Raw genomic sequence first — 23,754 nt, 5'->3', positions numbered from 1 at the left:
TATCATTTAGCTAGTAATAGAGGTATACAAGAAAGAATCTGTGTAAGGGCCTTCTCTCACTGTGGCAGTCTGAGGCCCTGTTCTTAGGCCAATGCCTTTGGCTAAGCAGCAGAGGCAGCCATAAGCTGGGAAGCATATCGTCACAGCCTCACATTCCAAACTAGTCAATATGGGGCTGTTAGGAAGGTGATCCGATCTATCACCTCCAGAGAAAAGGAAGAGCCTAGAAGATGTAAAAGGAAATTTAGGTTGATAGTTTTCTGTCTGGTAAGAACTCACTTATCAATAGACACCGCTGGGAAACCCTTATGTCTTTATAGATGTAGCTGTGAAATCCTCACTTCTGTATTGTTCGTCATTATAGTTCCCACTTTGCTATTGTTTATTTGCATGGTCTCTGTCTGGTTCTGTGATTGTTTCTGTCTGCTGTATAATTAATTTTGCTGGGTGTAAACTAATTAAGACGGTGGGATATAATTGGTTACAATATGTTAGGATTCGTTAGTTAAATTTCAAGTAGAATGATTGGTTAAGGTATAGCTAAGAATATTATTAAAAAATTAGAGGCAAACAGGAAGTAAGTTAGGATTCAAAAATAAGGAAAAAGGAACTTGGATTTAAGCTTGCTGGAAGTTCACCCCAATAAACATCAAATTGTTTGCACCTTCGGACTTCTGGTATTGTTGCTCTCTGTTCATGCAAGAAGGACCAGGGAAGAGGGAGAGTGAAGGAATAAGCTCTCGCGTCCAGCCCTCTTAGAGATAGGGGCTGTTAAAGTATTTTATGCGAACAAAGGGACATGGGTACTTATACTCTCACCCTGCCCCCAACTCCCTTGTGGTCAAGGCGGTTAACCGCAAGGAGAGGCAAGGACAACTGGGGCCACCCCCAAAAATAAAATCTTGAAGAGCCTGGATCTCTTTGGATGTAAGATTTATTCGTCTTCCAGCCTTCAGCTGAGAGCAGGCAACCACCAAGCCCTCCTTGGCCGATATGACTATGTGGCAAGCCATGGCCAAGTTCGAAGGGTCGCTCCCCGAGGCTTCCAAGAAGGAGTTCTGAGAGATCCTTGATGAGGTCATGACCGCGGCCAGGGCGGCCCTCCAGGCGGCGTCAGATGCCGCTAATGCTGCTGGTGCACCATGGCTTCTGCTATCTCCATGCGGCGAGCCTCCTAGTTGCTTCTCTCTGGGTGGTCCTCTGAGGCCCAGCAGTCAATGCAGGACTTGCCCTTCGATGGCTGAGCCCTATTTGCGGAGCAAACGGACAGCAAGTTGCATGGTTTCTGGGACTCCCGCACCACCCTGAAAACCCTGGGTCTCTATGTCCCAGCTCCAGTGCATAAGCGGTTCAAACCGCAGCAGCCTCAGGGCCGGGGGAGCCAGCCTCAGCAGGACCAGCCCCCCAAATGAGCCAAGGGCTACAAGCGCCATCTGAGCCACCTGGCTCCACCCCCTGTCCAGTTGGGCTCGACCCATACCAAGCAAAGGGCCAAATGGTCGTTTGAGACTGCGCCCGAGTGTGACCTACCAGACTATTCCCCGGATCCATCTGTCCCAGAGTTCTCCAACCGCCTTTCCCTTTTCCTCCTTGCTTGGACCACTATAACCTCGGACTGTTGGGTCCTCAGCACAGTGGGGCAGGGTTATATCCTCCAGTTCCTTTATACCCCACCCCCCATTCCCACCCGCCTTCCCTGTACCTCTTCAGGGACCCCTCTCACGCGACTCTCCTCGCACAGGAATTAAGAGGGTTGCTACAGCTGGGTGCGGTCAAAGAAGTTCCTTTCGAGTACAGGAACAAGGGGTTCTATTCCTGGTACTTTTTAATCCCAAAGGCCAAGGGCAATCTATGGCCCATCCTGGACCTGCGAGATCTCAACAAGTACCTAAAGAAGGTAAAGTTCTGCATGGTTTCCCTGGCTTCTATTATCTTCTCCCTGGATCCGGGAGACCGGTATGCTGCCCTCGACTTGAAGGACGCACACTTCCACATCGTGATTTTTCAAGGACTCAGATGCTTCCTCCGGTTTACGGTGCGGCCCCACCACTACCAGTTTGTGGTCCTCACATTCGGCCTGGCGACAGCACCGAGAATGTTTACCAAGTGCATTATGGTGGTAGCAGCTTATCTCAGGCGCCAGGTTATCCAGATCTACCCGTATCACTCGCTTTGATGAACAGAGTATTTTGAAGTTTTGTGGCCTGCATGTATAGGGTGAAAAAAGATCTATGTTTTATAACTGGAAGGCAGGGTCTGAGACTCTTAATGACCGTGTGAATAAGGAAGGTATAATAGGATTTTTTCAGTCAGGAGAAGGAGTGTGGTAGGGTGGACATTACCTCACAGTAGAATGATAAACAGGGGACAGAGTAGTTTCTGAACTAGTACTCTTGGGGGAATTCTGCGCCACTGTGCAGGTGCAGAATTTATGTCCCCCACAGATTTCTTTGCTTCCCTTCAGAAAAATAACTTTCTCACTGGGAAGCAAGGGGAAGCCACAAGAGCAGTCATGCAACCCTCCCCAGCAGTACGTTTTGGGTGCCCAGGGCAGCCAGCAAAGAGGTAAATCCCTGTGGTGCAGGGGGCAGGACTACGGAAGACCCGGCTCCCTACCCTGCGCTGGGCTCAGCTGCTAGTCCTGGCTGGGCTGGGAAGGACAGGACTTCCTCTTCCCCTGCACGGCATCTGGGGCTGGGTCAGACCCACCCCTATATTTCTCCCACAGCTGCGGGAAGCTCTGCAAACTTCCCCTTCCTCGCTTCCTGCACCCATTGCTCCTCAGCTGCAGGGGGAGGGATCCCTGTACAGGGAGCTGCTCCCCCATCCGCCCAAACTCCGTGCATCCAGAACCCCTCCTGCCCTCCTGCCAATCCTCACTTCCCCACACTCAGAACCCCCCTCAATGAGCCCCACTCCCCCTGCACTGGACCACCCCAACAAGCCACCCACACCCAGATCCCCACCCCACTGAGCCCCACTCAGCCGCACCTGGATCCCCACCCCACTGAGCCACATTCCCCCAGTATCTGGACCCCCACAACGATCCCCTGACACCCAGACCCTCCTGCTGAGCCCCAACAAACTTCATTTGGACCCCCTGCAGTGTCCCATTATCACTCCACCCAGAACCCCCCCCCCGTGCATCCAGACCCCCCTTCACACAGATCCCCCACTGAGCCACCCTCACCCAGATTGTCCCACACAGAATCCTCTCAACCCACACCTGGATCCCCCCCACACTAAGCCCCTTTGTACTTGAATACTGCCTTGCTGATCCTGCCTGCCCATTCCTGGTGCACCTGGCATGGAGGGGGGTGTTTCTGGGGCAGGCCCAGTCCTTGCGCTGTGTCAGGGTTGGGTGCAGCCTCACCACTGAGTCCATGTCTGGGGTGAGGGGAGCTGCGCAGTGATCTCCCACCTCTATGCAGAGAGTGGCCTGTGCTCCCCAATGCCGTGCTGGAGCCTCCACATTTATTTGGCAAATAAAATTTGCAGAATTTTTAATTTTTTGGCACAGAATTTATTTGTTGGTGCAGAATGCCCTCAGGAGTATGAACAGTATATGGAGAATGCGGTGATAGGCTGTTTTGTCTTAATCATAACAAGTAATTGGAGAGGGGGAGGGTAGAGTCTCTGGTCTGCACATGGAAGGTAAGAGATAAGTTGTTGGTGTCTTTACCTAACACTGATTAGATAAACTGGAGGATAGTTATAGGCCATATGTGATGTGGGGAATGGTTTGCAAGATTGAAGCCCATATTGAATATGTGTGCATATGCAGGCTAACGTGGAGAGGTATATGAGGATTTCTTGTCTATAGGTTAAGGCTGAAGAGGCATACAGACAGAATTATGCTTATTTTTAGCGTATGCATTTCATTTGTGTATATTTAGTTAAAATATTTTTACCTGTGAGTGTACATTAATATATATATTACCTTCCCTTTATTGTTCATCTTGATACTTTCAAATGCTTAGACTTTTGGTTTTTAAATGTAATATTGCTTGGTATATACAGTATTTTTTAACTTCAGTGTGAAGTAGTCCTTTTTAATTAAAGTGAACAGTCTTTGCTACATTCTTTAAAACAGTAAACTGTATATAATTCAATAAGCATATTGACTTCAACTGGAGTAGCCTTTGCCTATTCAATGGCAATAGCATTTTTATTAAGGGTGAGAATTTAATTTTTGGAATCTTTGGGTTCAGAATTTTTAGGCAAAATTGTATTAGATACCCAACTATGAATCTATGTATTGAATCATGTCACACAATTTGTATCAAATGGTGACTTGTTTATTTAAAAATTGACTTGACTTTACTTCTGATTAACCATTTCATCAAGTGTGCTTTTAAACAATTCATGTTTAGGAGGAGGAACATGACCCCAGGCTTGTACTAAATACGGGAAAATTTCAGATCACTTCAAATGCAGTGTCTCTTTGTCTTAAATATATTAATTACTGCCTCAGATTTGTTTCCCCAGTACTACGACTTAATGAGTTCAGATCACAGAGTCATGTTTTTGGCACCAAAACCTATTGATTAGCTAGAAGGGAGTAGTAAAGTGAAGATAAGAAGTTATTTCAGCCAATTGCATTATGTTTGACAATCCACAAGTGTGGTTTATGTGTACATTCCTCTTGCTATGTACAAACAAAAGTGAAATAATTTAAATTATATCTTTGCTGCTTTTTAACATTCCTATTCTATTTCTTCTAAAAAAAAATAAAAAAGAAAGTTTCCGTGTTTGTCGTGAAGGTCACAGAAGTCACGGAATCCATGACTTTCTGTGACCTCCGTGACTTCTGCAGTAGCCCGTGCAGATAGCCCAGGAGCCACCTGAGGAGTTTGGGCAGCCCCCCAGCAGCAGGAGTTTGGGTGTGGGGAGGCTGGGGGTTGGGGTGTGGGACGGTGCTTACCGAGGGGGAGGCTCCCCAGAAGGGCAACAGGAACTCCCCTCCCTCAGCTCCTTGCTCCATGTGCTGTCTCCACCTGCAGGCACCACCCCCACAGCTCCCATTGGCCACGGTTCCCAGCCGGTGGGAACTGCAGAACCAGGGCTTGGGACAAAAGCCATTCAAAAATTGCGCACACAGAGCTACGCATGTACAAACAGAGCCCCTTTGAAAATTTGGTCTTCAGTGTATAGAAGATGTCGACCAACAGACAAATACTTATCAAATTATATTTTCAAATACCTTACAAAACATTTTCATTTAAACAATGGAACCTTAGTAAATGATCTGGAAAAAAAAATAAAGCTGTTAAAATGGAAAAAACAAACAGAGATAACCAAACTTATTGTACTAGCAATCATCATTAGTTTAATCTAGGTATTGATAGTGGACTCGTATACCAAATTAATATGCAGCTTTATGTTCTGTGGAATTACTTGTAATTGGAAAGTAACTATGGTTACCAGGTTAAAGAAAATTATGACTTGATGATGAACAGAAATAGATTGCAAGAGCCTGATTTTTTTTAAAAAATAGCTTAAAATCAAGATATAGATCTATAAGACAGTAATGGCTAAGAAGGTGCAAATATTGAGGATAATGTTAGATTTATTCATTGTGCCACTTGTGCTAATGTAGAATCTGTTCTTTCAAATCCTTGTTAGATGTAGAATGGTTGTGACGGTGTTTAACTGGGTTTGGCTCCTCTATGATATGAGGCTCTTTTAATGGGAAATATTTTCTTGCTAATATTTCATATTGATTTATTATTGAATCAAAATAAGCTCGAACACAAACTTCATACTGAGGCCCCTTGTTGTTTCCATTTAAAAAAAAAAACCGCACAAAGTTTAGAGGTCTTGGGATAAAATAACAAAGTTTTGGGTTTTTTTTAATATTCAGGCATATTGAGGGGAATGATGAAAGTATGATTGAATCATATCCATGTGGGGCTGAATAAAATATAGGGCCAAATTCTGCTTACTCATTCAATTAAAGCCTCATTGAAGGCAGTGGGACTGCGGGGAGCGCGCTTAAAAAGTTCATACTGATTTTAGAGAGATTGTGGGTTTCAGAGAGATTCCTTTGACTTAAAATGTGAAATAGTGCTAGAATCAATAATAGCTCTGGAACCAGAATGAATTTTTATGTGCATCCACTGAACCTGTATAAGTATAACCCTCTACCCTCTAGTTCAGGTCACTGAGCAGAATTTGGCTCATAGAAACACCTTCATTAACAGCTAACCATGTCTCACAGCTACAAAGGGGTTAATTGTCATGCAATATCTCTCTATATCAGTTAAATATTAACACTAAAGATACTGGGTAAAATTTTCAAAAGTGCCAAAGTTCCATTTTCAAAAGTGACTTGGGAACTAAGGCCCAGTATCCCATTGACTTTAAGTGATACTAAGGAGCTCTTAAATGCTTAGGAAAATCAATGGGACTTAGTCTCCTGTGTCATTTACATGCTTTAGAAAATTGTACTAATTGGCTTTCACACACTCTATCCATTTATTATATCTGATTATTATTGTGTTAATGTACTTTTGCTACAATATGTTCGTTAAGTGGCAACAGAGAGTGAAACTTAATGGACGCGTAAACCTCCTTAAAATTCATAAATGTAATTAGTCTAGTCCTCTGCATCAAGAGATGCTTTTCCAAGAAACCAGACAGAGTGGGCCACAAATGAATATGATCCACTGTACACTACATTTTCAGGGCCAGGAACAATGAGACAAAAACTTAGCGATTGTCTTTCTCCATTTTCAAATATAATTGAAAAAGAGAAAATAGCAACAGCTGCAAGAATAACACTGAGTAGGTCTGGCCATCTTGTTTTACAGCATAATCAACCATGACTACAGAATCGGGATCAGACTCTGAATCCAAGGATCAAGACCAAGACCAGCAAGAAGCCCCTGCTCAGCAAGGGGCAGCTGGGGCACAACCTCAAGACCAGCAGCAGCAGCGGCAGCTCAGTGAGGAACATCAGAACGCGATAGACCAGTTCTCTGCCGTGGCAGCGCACAGCACACCTGTGAAAAAAGAGCAGGCAAGTGAACTATTTCTAGGTTTGGTGAACATGGTTGATCAATTGCCATCTTATTAACTAACGGCTAGGAGGAACCTGTGGTTTTGTCAAAACAATTTTTTTCCCCTGAATTAAAGAGTTTCATTCGTCATTTTATTCGCAACTTTTGCGATATTGATTGACTGGTCCTGCGGGCTTAAAAATATTTTAGTTCACAGTCAAGCAATTATCTTTTGGAATTAATGTCAGATCTCCTACCTGATGCACTTAATGTCAGAGTCCAATGTTATCCTTAAAGGGAGGAGAAAACCCTTCAGTCTTTCACGGCATCAGAGCACACTAATATTTTTTTTAGAAACTGAAAGAATTTATAGGGTTTATTTTCATACTGACATCTGCTGAAAACTGATGCTTGTCTGATGTGTGACCCATGTAAAAACTCTAAGGTCTTTTAAACCACTATAGTTTTAAAACAACTGCACTGTAATTACTTTTAAGTGGTGCTGTTTTAGCTATGAGAAGTTATTAAATGGTTATTCTTTTTTGTTCATCTATACATTTATTGTAGTTGTAAAAAATTTATCACGTCAAAACTTTATCTCACCCTTTTTAGTCAGTAGGTCAGGAGTGCCAACAATTAGCTTTAGCAGATAAGAGACCCTCCATTAGCTTCTGGTGTCTGGCAAACACAGCTCTAAGTGTCCTAGGGTTAATGACCCTTGTCTAATCTCATTCATCTTTGAAGTATAGAATAGAAATCAGTTTAAACCTTTTAATACTCCTGTATTAAACCTTTTAACAAGTTCAGGGCATTGCCTTTGAAGTGAGGACATGTTATTTTTTAACTGGACAAACTATTTATAAGTTTTGAGAACATATATTTAAAGCATTCCTAGTGACCTATGACTGCTCCTGTGCAGGTTGTGGATTTGAAGATATCTCATTTGGTTTTTAAATGTGTTCCCACAGTGTTACATCCAAATTTACTTTGAGAGCAGAATTGTAGGCACAAGTAATTTCTGGTGCAAATGATAGCATTTTGATGTCTGCCTGGTTGGCCTGGTGTATTTGCATAGTTGAACACCCAAATTCTGTCATTTGTGCTAGCAAATGATTGTGGTGCAAAATTTGATTATGTGGTTATAAATCTGTTGCTTTATGTCAGAGTTACTACACACATTCACTATTCGCTTTTCATTTTCTCCTTCAAACTTATGCACCAGTTTTTGCCATCTTGGTCTCAACTTCCCCTATGAGACTGGAGGGATCACATGTTTTCACAAATTACTTAATTCTCTAGTTTCACAGTAGCAGCTGTGTTAGTCTGTATCTGCAAAAAGAAAAGGAGTACTTGTGGTACCTTAGAGACTAATAAATAAATAAACAAACAAATTTGTTAGTCTCTAAGGTGCCACAAGTACTCCTTTTAATTCTCTGGGTAGCTCAAGGCTCTTAAAGAGCTGGATTTCTCAGTAGATTGGTAAAGGAGTATGGAACCTTTTGCTTCTAGGTCATCAGTTTGACTTCAGAAGTCATGACTGTGAGATGGCTGTATAACCTATTTGAAATAATGCTTGTAGAGTGTTTCCTAGTGAACAAGTCACAGAAAATACCATTAAAATTGTCATGAATCAGCACTATTGTTAGCTGTTTCAGCAAAGAAGGCAAAAACTGATTGGGCAATGGGCTTTATTTTCTTCTCATCGCCTACCCACAGTTCCTCTGTCTCAGAAGTGAGAGAGACAGTCAGAGAGGAAGTTTGTACTGTCATTATTATCAGTTCTGTGAAAGAATCCCTGGGACAGGATATATTTCATTGCCCAATTACAATGGCTTTCCTTACTGTCATTCCAACCACAAGAAAAGTTTTGCTTTGTTTCTTTTTTTTTTTAAAGGAAGGAAAGTACTGTGTATTTTGTACATTGATGCCAAGCCTCTTGCTGAAATCTACTCCAAAAATGAACATTCTTTCTATCCAATACAATAATTTAATCCTCCCATCTTTTTGCCTTACCCCAATGTGATGTAGTGAGAAGAAAGTCCACATGCAGGGCTCTAAACGCTAATCATCTACCTAAATCTAAGACATGCAGATTTTCGGCAAATTTACTAGTATTTCATGCCTGATGCAGAGGCTGGACAGCATCAAAGACCACTGTTGCTAGATTCTGTAACTCTGAAGTGTCTGTCAAAAGGGATTCCAGTTTCAGAGGGGTTGAAAGCGTGTTGCATCAGAGCAACATCTATTCATGGATGGAAAAGTCACAGGCCTAGTGTGTCAAGTAATATACGCCTCGGCCTTGACAAAGGCTGAGGCGTGTGTGTACACACACACACACACACACACACACACACACCCTCTACCTTTCTTGGTTTTTTTAGAGAACTGAAACGTGAACTGGCACTCCTCTCTAGATGCAGTTTTCTGCATGAAAGATTTCCATTATGTAGTGTTTCTAAACATACACAGGTGCAATCAGTTGCAGTAAAATTTGTGTTCCTTATTTACTGGGGTTGATGCTGAATTATGAGTTAGTTGTAAAAAAGTAGGGGTGGAACAGAAGAAATTATTCTGGTTTTACTTGGCCGGTTATCAAGGGCTTTTCTCAGTCATAACAAGAAATAACTAATCTCTGCTGAAATTCATTAAAAAATGTTAAGCTTTTTTTATATCACAGTCATAACAGTGATAATATGGAGGTGTCAGCATACTCATATAACTGTGCTAAAGGAGCTGCAGTAATATACAAGAGTTACACACCTTTCAGGTACCCTGATTTGATTTACATAAGACAAATTGTTAGGCCCTTTATAGTTAATGAACTGTGAAGTGGAAAGCCAAGCAAGCTGTTCTTTGTATTTGCTTAAAGCTGAGATGGTCATACTGTTTTTAAACTTGTATTAAACCCCAAATCCCAGTGTTCTACCATTCTGGTTTTTGACACTTACCCTCCATTATTTTTGAGGGAAGATAATTCTCTAATCCTCTAGACTACTGTGTAAATCTCAACCTGTGTGTCTTGAATGTTTTTTGCCATTTTTGCCCAACTCAAGCTAAAAAGATAACCTCCTCAAACTGCACATCCCAAATAGCCTAGTGGAGTCCCCTGACTTGTACCAAGTCCTGACTCACTTCCTGTCCTCACAATGTTCTTACCACTAGATGCGGTCCTTTGAATTATCCATTTCTTGTCCAGTTTGTGAATACTGGCCCAAATCTATCACTTTAGGGGCTCCACCAACCCAGCTATGACAATTGTCCCACTCTGATGACCTCTATAGTTAATCCAGTTTTCCATCACACACCTCCATAAATCCAGGCATCTTGAAACTTACCAATAAATGGACCAGTTTGGGGAATTTTCCATCAGAATGATTTTTCAATGGACAATGTAGTTTCCACAAAAATCAACATTTTCTGTGGGAATATCTTGATTTTGCTAATATATTTTTGATTTTTTTTCCATCAGGAAAAATGAAATGAAATTTCATTTTGGTTGGTTCAACCCAAATTGGAATACTTCATTTCTCAAACTGCCTTGACATTTTTAATTTAGAATCTGTTCAATAAAACATTAAATTGCATTTCCTTATCAGTGCATTGCTTTATGGGAGTTGTAGTTCAGGCCCTTTCTGTCCCATAATGCAATGTAGATTGCCCTCTGACCAAGCTATGTGTGATGCATAATGGGAGTTGCATGACTGTGGGTGCATCGTGGGAGATGTAGTCCAACCAGGTCCCCAGGGAAAGTGAGGTCTTCCTGTTTCTGAACTGCAGCTCCCATAAAGTAATGTGCCACAATGGGAAAATGCAGTTTTATGCTGAAATGACACAAAACATGTTGGGTAATTTCAACAAACCAAACTAGAACAGATTTTGAGAATGTTGAAAAGCTTTTAGTGTTTACATTTCTGAATCAAAATTTTTTTCAGAATGTTCATTCTACAAACATTTTTGCAACTTCAACTTTTGGTCCCAATTTGGGATTGAAAACAAATGTTGGAATTTCTCACGGTATGAAAATTCCAAATCCCTTGCGGCTCCACCAGTACAGCATTCCTCCCATGCACCAGAGAAGGAGAGAAAGTCAGCCCAATCTTCCAAGGAAGGGAAATATTTTTTCAGTCTCAAGTAGGTTGCTCAGCTCTACCTGGTGCAGGCAGCAGAGACTTCAACCAAAAGAGGTCCCTGTAAAGCAGTACCAACAAAATATTGAGCTAACTCAAGCAGAGTCACACCAGTATCTTGACTGAGGGACAGAAAAAACTTCATAGTTGGCCTCCTCTGTTGCTATAAATGGTTCACAGCCATGTAGCTGGGCCCTTTAATATACCCAATCCAGTATACCACTTAAGGCCAAAAAGTCATGTGATGGTGTGATGACTGGCCCTTCACTGTATGCCATTTAGAAGGAGCTTGGGCATGGAGAAGAGGCAGAAGCAGCTCCTACAGGCTCCTTGAGATGGCAGGGCTCAGGGGAAGACAGAGCAGGGTGGCCTGGCGAAAGAAGAGGAAGCCTCTGTTCTTTGAATAAAATCTGTTTAGCTTTGAGTTAAGCAAGTATGAAAGATATACTTGAAAAAGTGTCCAAAGTATTTTTGCTGTCTCATTTTAAAAGGGATTTATTTAAAAACTTGTAGCTTGATGTGTACATTGTTTTTAATAAGGAAATTAGAACTGATTTTGAAGCATGTGGTGCACACTGTACTTTGTGTGCCGTAATGAAAAAAGCACTTCAGACGTTCCATAAGCACGGCAATTGCATGTTCAAATGACCACGGCAATGTGAATATTCACGTTTTTATTTGAATTGCCTGCTTATGAGGGCCCCTTCAGCTGAATGATACTGTAACTCAAATCTTCCAAACCAACTGCAGTTCATGATCTCTCTCCCACACTTTCTTCATCTCCTGGTTCTCACAAAAATGTGACTCTCCCTCTGACTCCTCGTTTATTACTCTGTGTGCTGTCATATATCAGTATCCCAGGGCTGTGGGTCTTCTCTTTGATGCTTCGCTTTTCCCTGACCGCTCTCCCAGTCTTCCACTATTATTTTTAATCTTCTGTGTTGATGACCCTCTCACTGCAGAGAATAGCACTGAACTCCTGTTGACTTCACAGCAACTGGAAAAAAATTTTACTACTTCTTCACACATGTTTTGGAATTTCCAAACTTTGTTCCCTTCTGAACTAATCTATTTAGTAAATCCACCAAGTTCTTGGAGGGTGAAAGACTTCTTGAACAGACCCCATTTGTACCAGACTAATATCCAGAGGATTTCTGGAATTTGACACTGTTCTCTCTCAGCTTCTAAAGCCAACAAGCTGAAATGAAACCAATGAAAATGAAATGGGGATATATCAAACTAAATACCAGATACCCGCCCACCCCTGAAAGATTCAGAAGTAAAACAGTTGAGTACAAAACCCCTTGTTTATTCACTGACTCTGAATCCCAAAACTGGCAGTAAATTGCTTGAACAACGCCCAAATTATATGATCAGAAGACAGCCCTGCTGCTGTTCAGCTGTTCTGTCTGTATCACTGATGCTGTAACTGCAAAAATTATGTTCCAACAACAGCCCAGAAGCAACTTCTGCTCTATTAGATGTTGATGGCATGGCAGGCCGTGGCATTGAAATTCTCCAAAAATACAGGATAAATTGGCCATGAGAAGAATGTGGCTGGGAGAGAATGCACCTATGCATACAAAATTAAAAATAACCTAGTGAATGCAGTTGCTTCTCAGTGGTTGCTTTTGCCCTAGGTAACGGCACCAACAGAATGTCAAGTTTCTTTAAGAGGAGGAGGCTTAATTCACTTTGAAATCATCTCAATGCATGGACATGTCATCACGGTTTTGGGGCCCTCTCTAATAGTTCCTGGCATGTTTTTGTGCTCTGTGCAAATTATAGAAAATCCTTTGTGTTTCTAACCTTGGACAAATTTCATTTAGTTTCATGTGGGTCTACTTGATTAGTCCAACAAAAAAATACCAGTGCCACCTCTTGTATGCATATGTAGAGAAATTAATGTCTGTTGTAGGTTGCAGTGAAACAAATCAACAATGCATAAGGAGGCGGTCTGGGAGTTCTTTCTGACTGAAGATGCCTCTTACTCTTAAAACAGCAATCTCTTCTGCTTTTGTTATCATTGATCTTTCCTTTTGAGCAACTTACCTGCCTTCTTAAGGGACGTTCATTCCCTTCCCCTCCAAAGCTTTCCTTCATCTACACACCATGGGCACTGTCAAGGTTCCTTCCCCACTCTGAACTCTAGGGTACAGATGTGGGGACCTGCATGAAAACCTCTTAAGCTTACTTTTACCAGCTTAGGTTAAAACTTCCCCAAGGTACAAATTAATTTTACCCTTTGCCCTTGGATTTCCACTGCCACCACCAAACTTTATCTGGGTTTATTGGGAAATGTAGTTTGGACACGTCTTTCCCCCCAAAATCCTCCCAACCCTTGCACCCCACTTCCTGGGGAAGGTTTGGTAAAAATCCTCACCAATTTGCATAGGTGACCATAGGCCCAAACCCTTGGATCTTAGAACAATGCAAAAGCATTCAGTTTTCTTACAAGGAGACCTTTAATAGAAGTAAAGGAATCACCTCTGTAAAATCAGGATGGTAGATATCTTACAGGGTAATTAGATTCAAAACATAGAGAATCCCTCTAGGCAAAACCTTAAGTTACAAAAAAGATACACAGACAGAAATAGTTATTCTATTCAGCACAATTCTTTTCTCAGCCATTTAAAGAAATCATAATCTAACACATACCTAGCTAGATTACTTACTAAAAGTTCTAAGACTCCATTCCTGTTCTGTCCCCGGCAAAAGCAGCATACAGACAGACACAGACCTTTTGTTTTTCTCCCTCCTCCCAGCTTTTGAAAGTATCTTGTCTCCTCATTGGTCATTTTGGTCAGGTGCCAGCGAGGTTACCTTTAGCTTCTTAACCCTTTACAGGTGAGAGGATTTTTCCTCTGGCCAGGAGGGATTTTAAAGGGGTTTACCCTTCCCTTTATATTTATGACCGGAACTATGAACATTAATTGTTCTATGAGGCCCTAATCCCCTGGCATACTAAATGCTGTCAACCCCCATTAGCTTTAGGGGGAGTTGAGGTTCTTTGCCCTACGTGGCTGAAAGAGAAAGCGCTCAACTAATACGTGGCTGAGCTAAAACAGGAGACCCAGCTGAGAAAGCAGGGATTGTTTTCCCATTGTCATCCCTCACCACCCCCAATCATGTTTTATTGCTGTTAAGAGGATGTGCTGGATTTTGAAAGAGGCTTCTCTATTCCTTTTTATATCTTTCTAGGCTGACTCTCCTTCTTGCATTCTGCTCCAAGATGAGGGCCAGACTGTGACCCTTACTGTGCTCCCACACAGGGGAGCAAGAGGCATAAGGCACTGCCTTACTTCCATGGGGAAACCAGTCTCTGCATATGGGAGAGGTGTGAATCAGCAGATAGGGACGTGGTAACGTAGTAACCAGCCAGTGTATTTAAACGGGCACAGGAGGGGAAATAATGTGAGACAGATATAGGGCTGTTCCCTGTTAGTTCCTGCCTGGAGGAAAGGGGGAACCCAGGACCAGATTATGACTGTCATCGCAATCTGGTTCCTCGCCTGCTCCTGGGACAGCACTGCTATGCTCTGCCCCTTGCCCTGGGGCTGTAGCAAAACCACAACTGAGCACTATATTTGCAGGTTTAGATCACTTGGCATGTATCTGTCTCCCCTTCACACAGAATAAAGAAGGAAAACTAATGTTCGGGAGACCTTTTTCAGGTGATTCCTCAGAGAAAGATCCCTGCATTTAGGTGGAATATTGTGGTGATGCAGTGTGTGTTGTACAGTCTTGTGCACTACCAGTGTGATGCAGGACTGTTTTGGTCTGAAAGCAGATTAAAGCTTTTGGACAGATTTGATCCAGTCTCATGAAGGCTTGTTGCGCTGAAGGAAAACAGACTCAGAGGATTAAATTGTGATGAATTTCAGTGCTACTGGCTGCTGATTATATTGAATTTGTTCAGAGCCAAATGAGATGTATTTATTCATGGTACTGAGATGACTAAAAGATTAATATTTTATACTTTAGCTTAGGTATTATGATGCTTTTGTTGTCAAAACTTTGTCTGGAGGCTAGCTGGGGCACAACTGGTTATAGAGGTAACCATTATTGGAATGGAGCTACAACTGGTGTAATGCTTTTTACTATTAAAGGTGGATATCTGAAGGTTAGAGTGGCTTTGACAATCTCTTCCAGGGGAAAGGACCACAGTCAATATTACATCATAACAGCTTTATCGATGTCTCAAATGCTGACCCAGGGATAAGCCAAAAATAACACTACTGCAGTGGGTTTTTGTCTTTCAAAGTGGCAGTTACAGGAAGTCACACGGTTGTTTTATTGACTAAAGCAGTCTTTCCCAAACAATAAAGATGAAGTTCTTGTTTTTACGCTGCAGCTGGGTAACTGTTAGTAGTGAATAGTCTCTCCATACGATGAAAGCCAGTTGTGCATTTTGATTCTGAATGGCTGCATTGTACAGCCACTATTTTAATCTGAAATTGAAACTTAATCTTCCGATTTGCTCTTCACAGGTCACTGACAGAGAACGGGAGTTTGCTGCTGCTGCTGCAAAACAGCTGGAATACCAGCAGTTTGAAGACGACAAGCTCTCTCAAAAATCATCATCTAGCAAACTCTCCAGATCTCCTCTAAAGATTGTTAAAAAGCCTAAAAACATGCAGTGCAAAGTGATGCTCCTGGATGGCTCTGAATATGGATGTGATGTGGAGGTAAATTGTTATTTCCTCTATTTTGCTTTATCTGTTCTTACCTGTATATCCTAATTAATTCTGTTTTGGAGAAAAATTCTTCTACTAAAAAAAGGAGTAGACTTGTGGGGCAAGATTTTCAGAAATGAGAGCCTAAATCTAGACTCCCAAACCCATATTTTGGCATCTAAATAAATGGTCTGGTTTTTCACAAGTGCCAAATCCCAATGTCTTCTCTAGGTGATTGAGGACTGAACTCAGATTTAATCCACAGAGCTGGTAGATGAGCGCTCTGGGGAAGGAGCATGGGATTCTAGATGCATGTGACTGTCTGTGACACTCAGCCTGGACCACTGACAGTGAAACTCATTAAAGAAAGGGAGCCTCTCATCTCCAAGGGGCCTTTCCCTGGTTCTGTAGTTACCCACATAGCACCTGATTGAGTTAGTGCTCTATAAACAGAGTGTAGCCACCACAGCTCGAATGTCAGGAAGAGGCTGATGGCGCCAAGTATGTACTTGTCCAAGACACTAGCATTACTCACGAAAGCTCATGCTCAAATAAATTGGTTAGTCTCTAAGGTGCCACAAGTACTCCTTTTCTTTTAGCATTACAGTCTACACCTGTCTTGTGCTCAGGGTGACTAGCCTCTCCCGCCATTCATGGTGCCATTGCTGCATTCTATTTTTAGCACACTAGCTTGATCAGAGCTAGTTTGGGTATGTCTCCTTGAGCTGGAATTTACACTGGCTGCTCAATGTGTAGACTTACCCTGACTCCCAGCAGTAGAGAGCCCCTGGCAGCTTTATAGCAACCCAGGTTCCTTGCACACACTCTTCAGGCAGGCTGCCCTTTTATGTGCCATGTCAGTTCTCCCATTGCAACCGGTAGGCCTCCCGCAGGAGCCATTTGCTCCCGCTACCCAGCATGAATCCTTTTGGTAACTGAGGAGGGTGTGGTAGGGGAGAGAAGCCACCAGGTACAGAAGAGGAAGGGGGAAATGATACAGTAAAAGTGTGGGAGAAGGTGAAGCAGGGAAAGGGAAGAGTAGGGATAGAATAAAAATGGAAAGCATAACCTGTAAAGTATGAAAAAAAGAAAAAGTTTGATGGGGGGGGGAGAGAAGGCTGGGGAAAAACGGCACCAAAGAGAAAATGTGGGAGTGGAGAGAAGAAGGTGAGATGTGGCAACCACACCAGGGGGGGACATGAGGGGCCCTAAACAGTGAAGCAGTTGTTACTCCATCACAGATTTGGGGGCTATAATCTAAAAAGGTTGGGAGCCACCACTCTAAAGGTAGAAGGTTGCTGCTGCAGGTGGGGCCAAATTCTGAAGTTCTTACACAGTTTTCACTCAGTCTCGACTATTGATTTCGATGAGGAGCATTGCTTGAGCAAGGACTTCAGAATTTTGTTAAAATTTGGAGCAAAGGTATGTTTTGCAATGCTAAGAGCTTAGCTGTAAACAGCAGGTGTGATTTATTACATATAGCAACTTGAAAAATATGCTGTCAAGTGCATTTTAGTTTTATTGGCGGAGTACTCTACAGTTTCTTTCTAGACTAGCAATAGGTAGCTGGCGTGATACGCTGCTGGTACATTACCACTAATCTCAGATTGTTGCTTTACTTTTTTACTATTTTTGACTTTTTATTTTTGACTCGTTTTTATATCTGACAGCAAACATGTGTGGGTTTCCACACATAGGTACTTGTTTTAATGGGAAGAGTTGAACTTACTGCAGTCTTAATCACTGAGGTGGAAAATCAAAGTCACTATGTGGAGTGCAATCAAGCAAATTTCACTAGACAGATGGAAATATTATGAGTAAGACAAGTTTTGAGGCCATAAGATGCAGTAGAAAGAAATTATTAAGTTACTACTTTATTTGCAAAAATCAGAGTCTAAGAATAATGTTTTCTTCTAGGAATTTCTTCTAGGAATTTGCACTCTGTCTCCAAATATGTACTGAATGTAAGTTGAAGTGTCAAAATGCTAGCATATAGATGTCATTGTCTTTTCTCCTGTCTTATTTCTCTCCTATAAGTCTGTCTGATTAAAAAATATCCAATATAAATTGCACTATGATTTATCAGCTCAGATAACTAAAATATCCTTTTATTCATAATCACTATAGTCCAGAAATTATCCAACTTAAGTGGATAGCACTTTAGCCATTACATATGCAAGGATATGCAACTGCATTCACCAAAGCAGCTGTCAGTACAGGTACTGGAAAGGCAAAATTAAACATATTTGAGAGGACCAAAGTTCTGCTGGTTTGCAGATTTGTACATGTGAATTTGTGCATGTGGCAGACGACAATATTGGCATTGCAGTTCTGTATCAGGCCTTCCTCCCAATATATTAAACTATCAGCATGTTTGTGTGTTAAGCTTGTGCTTTCTCAAGCCAACTGCATGCTACTGTGCAGCACCCTAAAATGCATGGTAGATCCCAGGGAAGTCTAATTTCTCTGCGCAAAAGGTTCCGCTGCTGGCACAACTGATCTGGCAAGAGAAGGATGACATCATGCCAAGAGGAATGATACCTCTTTAACTCTGTACATGGACCTCTCGAGAAGGGTTAGTTGGCCAGGGAGACTGAAGAAAGAAAAAGAAGAGAACTCCATGCCTCAAATAGAAGTAGAGGGAAAAGTTTCTGTGCAGCAGCTCTGGCTAGCAGTAGAGTTATGTGACTGATCCAAAGAGACTATCGCATAATAAGGGATACCTCACCTGTCACATCTCCAAAAAGCCCTGTCAACATTTTAAGGACAGCCCCAAAGACACAACTTATGTTCCTGGGCAGAGTTATGCTAGTTCCATCTTGGTAAGCTGGACAGTAAGAGATCAAGGGGAAAGGCCTAAAAAGTCATGCATGGATGTGATGTGAACTCTGTAAAAAACAGATGCTCTTTCAGAAAAAATATACTCAAAGATTAAATGCTGAAGCTCCTTGGGCTTCTGTCCACTTAATTCCCTCTTACAAGAGGTGTAGTGTTCATTTTTAATTTTTAAGGCAGTGAGTCCACATGAAATGTGGCAAACCATCAGCTGTTGACTGAAGCATCACCACGTAGTAATAACCCTATCAGTGCTATTGGACTGAATGCATCATGTCCCATCCCAAAAGGGGCCAAGAGGAAGCAAAATCTCAGAAAGTTAGAATCCCAGTCCTGAGTTACAATCACAGCTTTGCCAGTCGCTCCTTGTGTGGCTCTCTGCAAGTCACTAACCCTTTAGATCTGCATTCCACACTCTGTAAAACAAGGATAATATTTCCCTGCTTGACTGTGAGGACTGAGAGGATCAATTAGTTGGTTTGTAGAGTGCTTTACAGATGACAAGCACCTTATGGAATGCTAAATATTAATATTTAAAGGAGTTGCTCTCAAGTAGAACACAACCTACAGTATATCAATTATGTGCTCATCAGGATAATAAGCTGACAGTTAAAATTGCACATACTCATGGAGTCAGTCACATCAGAAACAGGTTTTACTAATACATTATCTCCTTGCCATTCTCTGCATAATCAGTCACACCCTCTTTTTCCATCATTACTGCTTAGGAGTCTTCACCTCCTACTAACTTAACTTTCTGTCTCTCTCATGCTTCCAGTACTTTGTATGACACCAGGATACTCTTTTGATTGTGCTCCAATGCATATTTGCAGAGAACTCACCGTGAGTGTAACAGTGCGCAGACCCAAAGTTCCTGTAAGGTGGCTTGTATTCACAGAGAAAAAATTCTAAGACTCGGCTGAAAACTTCCTCTTTTGGTCCTCCAGCCTCCCTGTCTGTTGTGGGTTTTTTTTCCTGGCCAGGGATATGTTTTTCATGGCATGAAGACATTCCAAACCAGAAACAGACAAAGATAGGTCACAAAACCTCCTTTTTGTTCTGCAAAAAACAGTAGGTTCAATGCCACAAACTCCACTGCACTTTTACATTATGAATCTACTGAGGGTAGCAGTTGTCTTATGTCTAAGGATGCCTTTCTTTTGAGGTCACAGAGACTGTGTAACTGTAGATGGGGAGGGGCATGTATTTTGACACACACCCCCAGCCCGAAAGAAACAAAAATATAAACCCTGGCAGAAAACTCGGGGGGGGGGGCACGTGACCAATGTGCTCCCTCCCAGGTGTCACCTCTGGATGGTCAAATAAGTTTGTAGTCACTTCCCAGGAACTACTACTAGAAGAGCAGAAGTCTTTATTCATACATTATTCCTATATGTACAATACAGTTGTCACTGAAAACACAAAGTGATAAAAATAAAAAATTAGGAGCTGCTGTATATTTCCGGGATAGGAGTTCCATGCCAAAAAAAAAGTCTTGGAATTTCAATTTTTTCTAGAGTCCCTGTCTCACCAATAAACAGACTTCCTCTCAGATCGTCTGAGGTGTCTGTTCCTGGTGAGAGTTCCATCTTATATTCTGGTGCAGCTATTGTCAACCAGGTTAATATCCTCATCTAATAGTTCAGAAAATACATCTCCTGCCACAAAATAAACTGTGCAGTAAAGAATTAGTCTGTGGAAGACTTAAAAAAAGTGGGGGAAAGGAAATAAATCCCTTCCAAAAAACACAACAGCCACTGACTTGGAATACACTAAAAGGAAGAGAGCAGCTGAAGGAAAATAGGACAAAGGTTGCTTAGAGCATTGCAGCAGAAGTCATAGGAAGCATGCAATCTGATACAACAGTGAACTTGAGCAGCCATATGTAAAGTATGTGGTATGTAGCACATCTAGCAGCACTACAGAGGTGGAATACCAGGCCCAAACATGGTGCAAAAGTGACAAACTCTTGGGAGAAGGAATAATCTCACAAATGCCTGAAGGAGGAAAAGATGATTGACACCTAGAATGGACTCAGGGTAGCTCATGAATTGCTGTGCTTTCTAGGAAGATTAGACAGATGAGTGGAATGAAGCAGAAAAGGAACAGGTTCATGGTTCAAATTGTGAAGGATTAAAGTACTTGCCAGTTATGAAAATCATGAAGTTGTCCTATTTAGAGGCTGAGTTGGAAGGATAAGACAGAAAAGACTCCCATTCAGTATTGTTAGATACACAATTCAAGGACTTGCTCTGTGGAAAAGTGAAACCTGAGCTAATCTAGTTGAATAAGAGAGACAGACAAATTTTAACCTCTAATGGGGAGATTATAGATGAACAAAATTGTAATTATTTTTGTTTGTCAGACAGTGCTGCTTAGAAAGATTACTACATCAGCTAGGTAGCCTGTTATACTAAGCATCCTAAGGAGAGAGAATCTATTTTTTAGCATCTCTAATGTAAAATCACAGCCCAAGAGGAAAGGAATCCATCTAGTTCTGTACAGTTTAAGAGCTTGATTTATGAATAAGCAGTACTCAAAGTACAATTATTTTAGACTTTTATATTCCCTGGGTTTTGAATGTGAAAGATTTGTTTTGATAAAATGTATTATTATGGAAATTTCCTCAATAAATTAGCTCAATTTAGAAATTATTTCTGCATTTCTGAGTGTAAAACTGATATCTAGATATATATTTTTCTGCATGCAGCTGCAGTATTCTCGACAAATTTGAATGTTCATGTGCACAAGCTTACAGCAGGTTGTAATGATGCGGGACTCTCCCCTGCGGCGCCTCCTGCTGGCTGTCTGGGAATTAGCTCGTTTTCCAGGTCCGGAGCGCCCTCTGCAGGCCAGTGTCGTCGCCGCCACTGGCCCCCCCATGTCCCTTCCGGACCCCAGTGCCCCTTTGTCTGGGGGTTCTGCTCCAGCACTATCTCCTCAGTCTCTGGGTCTCCCCTCCCTGGGGAACCCTTAACCCCCTAATTCCACCTTGCCTCAGTGCCGACTGCCAGTCATCATTTCGCCTCCGCTCACTGGGGCCAACTGCAGCCTGTAATGGCCATTCATCATGGGGAGGGGAGGGGGGGTAGGACCTGCTGCCTCTGCCTAGCCCCAGGATGCCGCTTTGCAGCCCCAGCACCTGGTTTAGGCCCTGCAGCCTGGGGGGTTGTCAAGCTGGAGCTCCCCAGCCCTTCTTACCTTTCCCCCAGCGCTGCCCTACCTCAGGTCCCTGCTCAGCTCCCTGGGCCGGGGGCCTGAGCAGCCTCCCCACCCAGTTTCCCGGGACCCAGGCTCCCCCCAGCTGTCTGCGCTGTTCTCCCAAGCCCGGCTCCGGCTAGGGGGGTGGCTCGGAGCTGCAGCCCAGCCACGATAAGAGCTGGGCAGGCCCTCCACCTGCCCTGGGTGGGGGGCCCAAGTAGCACCTAGCCTGTGTCCCTGCCCCCCAGCCTCCTCCCCAGTGTCCCTGCCCTCTGCCCAGGACAAGTAGAGGGACCCAGGCTCCCCACAGCTGCCAGCACTTCTCTCCCCAGTCCGGCTCTGACTGGGGAGAGGCGGCTCGGAGCCACAGCCTGGCCACTATAAGAGCCAGGCGGGCAGCTGTGCGGAGCCACAGTGGACCCTCCACCTGCCCTGGGCATGGGGCCCAAGCAGCCCCTGGCCCAGGGCAGGTGGAGGATCTGTGCTGTGGTTCCTCACAGCTACCCGCCCAACTCTTACTGCCGGAGCCTTGCACAGATACAAAATTTGTATCCGCATCCACGCTGCTATCCGCAAAAATGGTCCACAGATATTAAGTGGATACCCGTGGATTTGCAGAGCTCTACAGACAGGGTTTCAGGAAAGGAAAACAAAAGTTTCCATGGTAACTATTTCTGTGGTCTCTATAACATTAAATAAAACAAGTTGGGTTATTGCCATATTATTTTGATATTCCATAGAAAAGTTAGATAACTGATATTTCAAAGAGCACCGTTAGTTTTGTCCCTCACTTTTCCCCAGGACTGAATCTTTCTTTCATCCAGTTCTTTCAGTCAACTTGATGTTCCTGGGTAATAATGGGAATAACATGTCGACTCCATTTATTTATTAAAAATGTTCTATGAGAAAATAATGAAAACCCCACATCTTAACACCAGAGGTTTCCCCGGTTCCCCAGGCAATATCATATGTTCATGCTTAATTTGAAATGAAATAAGAGTTTTTATGTTCAGACATTTGTGTCTGGCCAGTTACATGATTTATTAGATACCTAGCGTTTCTCAAAATAGTATCCTAAAATGAAAGGGGTAGACTGGAATAAACAGATTATTTGTTCCACCAGTGCATGGTGGAATTCCTATTTGGGAGGCATACTTTTAAGCTAGATAAATAGTGCCTCACATATCACAGAGGCATATTATATCTCCTTCCCTTTTGAGAGAAAGTTCTTTAAGTGGGAGTATGTAGATCCTTTCCAGGAAGAACTAGACAAGGTCAAAATGGCATCTAGTCCTAAAGGACAATCACAGGAGAGATTTCAAATGTATACAATATGCAGTCTCACTTTTTTCTTTACCACCATTGCAAGCAATTAAGAGGTATAGAAAATAAAATTTGGTAATTTACTTTAGTGGCACCTGTATTTATTTTTCTGCATTTTCCACACCCAGCTTGTAATACTACTTTTGCATAGAAGATCCCTTAGAGATTATTTTCTTTGCTTGACAAATGGGTGTAGTGCTTCCCTTACCTCCCAAGGAGTTCATGAAGCTACAGATCCATTGGTGATTGAGATGCTCAGATACTACAGTGATGAGAGCCATACAAGTAGACAGATGCATTGGCCCTCTTTAGGGAAGGAGAATATGGTGCCTGCATACAGGAGCTCAGGAGACACTGTCTCTCTGAGGCAGAATGGCTCTGTATCACCTCCAAAGCAGGCTGTGCCTAAGTGGCATGATCTATTCTTTCGCTATAGAATCATAGAATATCAGGGTTGGAAGGGACCTTAGGAGGTCATCTAGTCCAACCCCCTGCTCAGAGCAGGACCAATCCCCAACTAAATCATCCCAGCCAGGGCTTTGTCAAGCCTGACCTTAAAAATATCGAAGGAAGGAGATTCCACCACCTCCC

General features: G+C 42.7%; 1 protein-coding gene across 30 annotated transcripts in view; it reads left to right on the top strand.

Moving 5' to 3' along the window:
* Positions 1–23,754, top strand: part of EPB41L3 (erythrocyte membrane protein band 4.1 like 3) — a 198,123-nt gene that overhangs the window by 101,559 nt on the left and 72,810 nt on the right. For 27 of the 30 annotated variants that reach the window (XM_073331503.1, XM_073331501.1, XM_073331530.1 and 24 more), the window contains 2 exons: positions 6,813–7,021; positions 15,619–15,816. In XM_073331503.1, coding sequence (XP_073187604.1) covers positions 6,824–7,021; positions 15,619–15,816 — 396 coding nt within the window. In that variant the 5' untranslated portion in view covers positions 6,813–6,823. Of the gene's footprint in view, positions 1–6,790; positions 7,022–15,618; positions 15,817–23,754 lie in introns of all 30 variants that reach the window. The other 3 variants (XM_073331502.1, XM_073331504.1, XM_073331510.1) reach the window with 2 other exon arrangements.

Source organism: Lepidochelys kempii, chromosome 2, assembly GCF_965140265.1.
Source record: "Lepidochelys kempii isolate rLepKem1 chromosome 2, rLepKem1.hap2, whole genome shotgun sequence".
NCBI lineage: Eukaryota > Metazoa > Chordata > Testudines > Cheloniidae > Lepidochelys > Lepidochelys kempii.
This window is presented reverse-complemented; position numbering and strand designations above follow the sequence as displayed.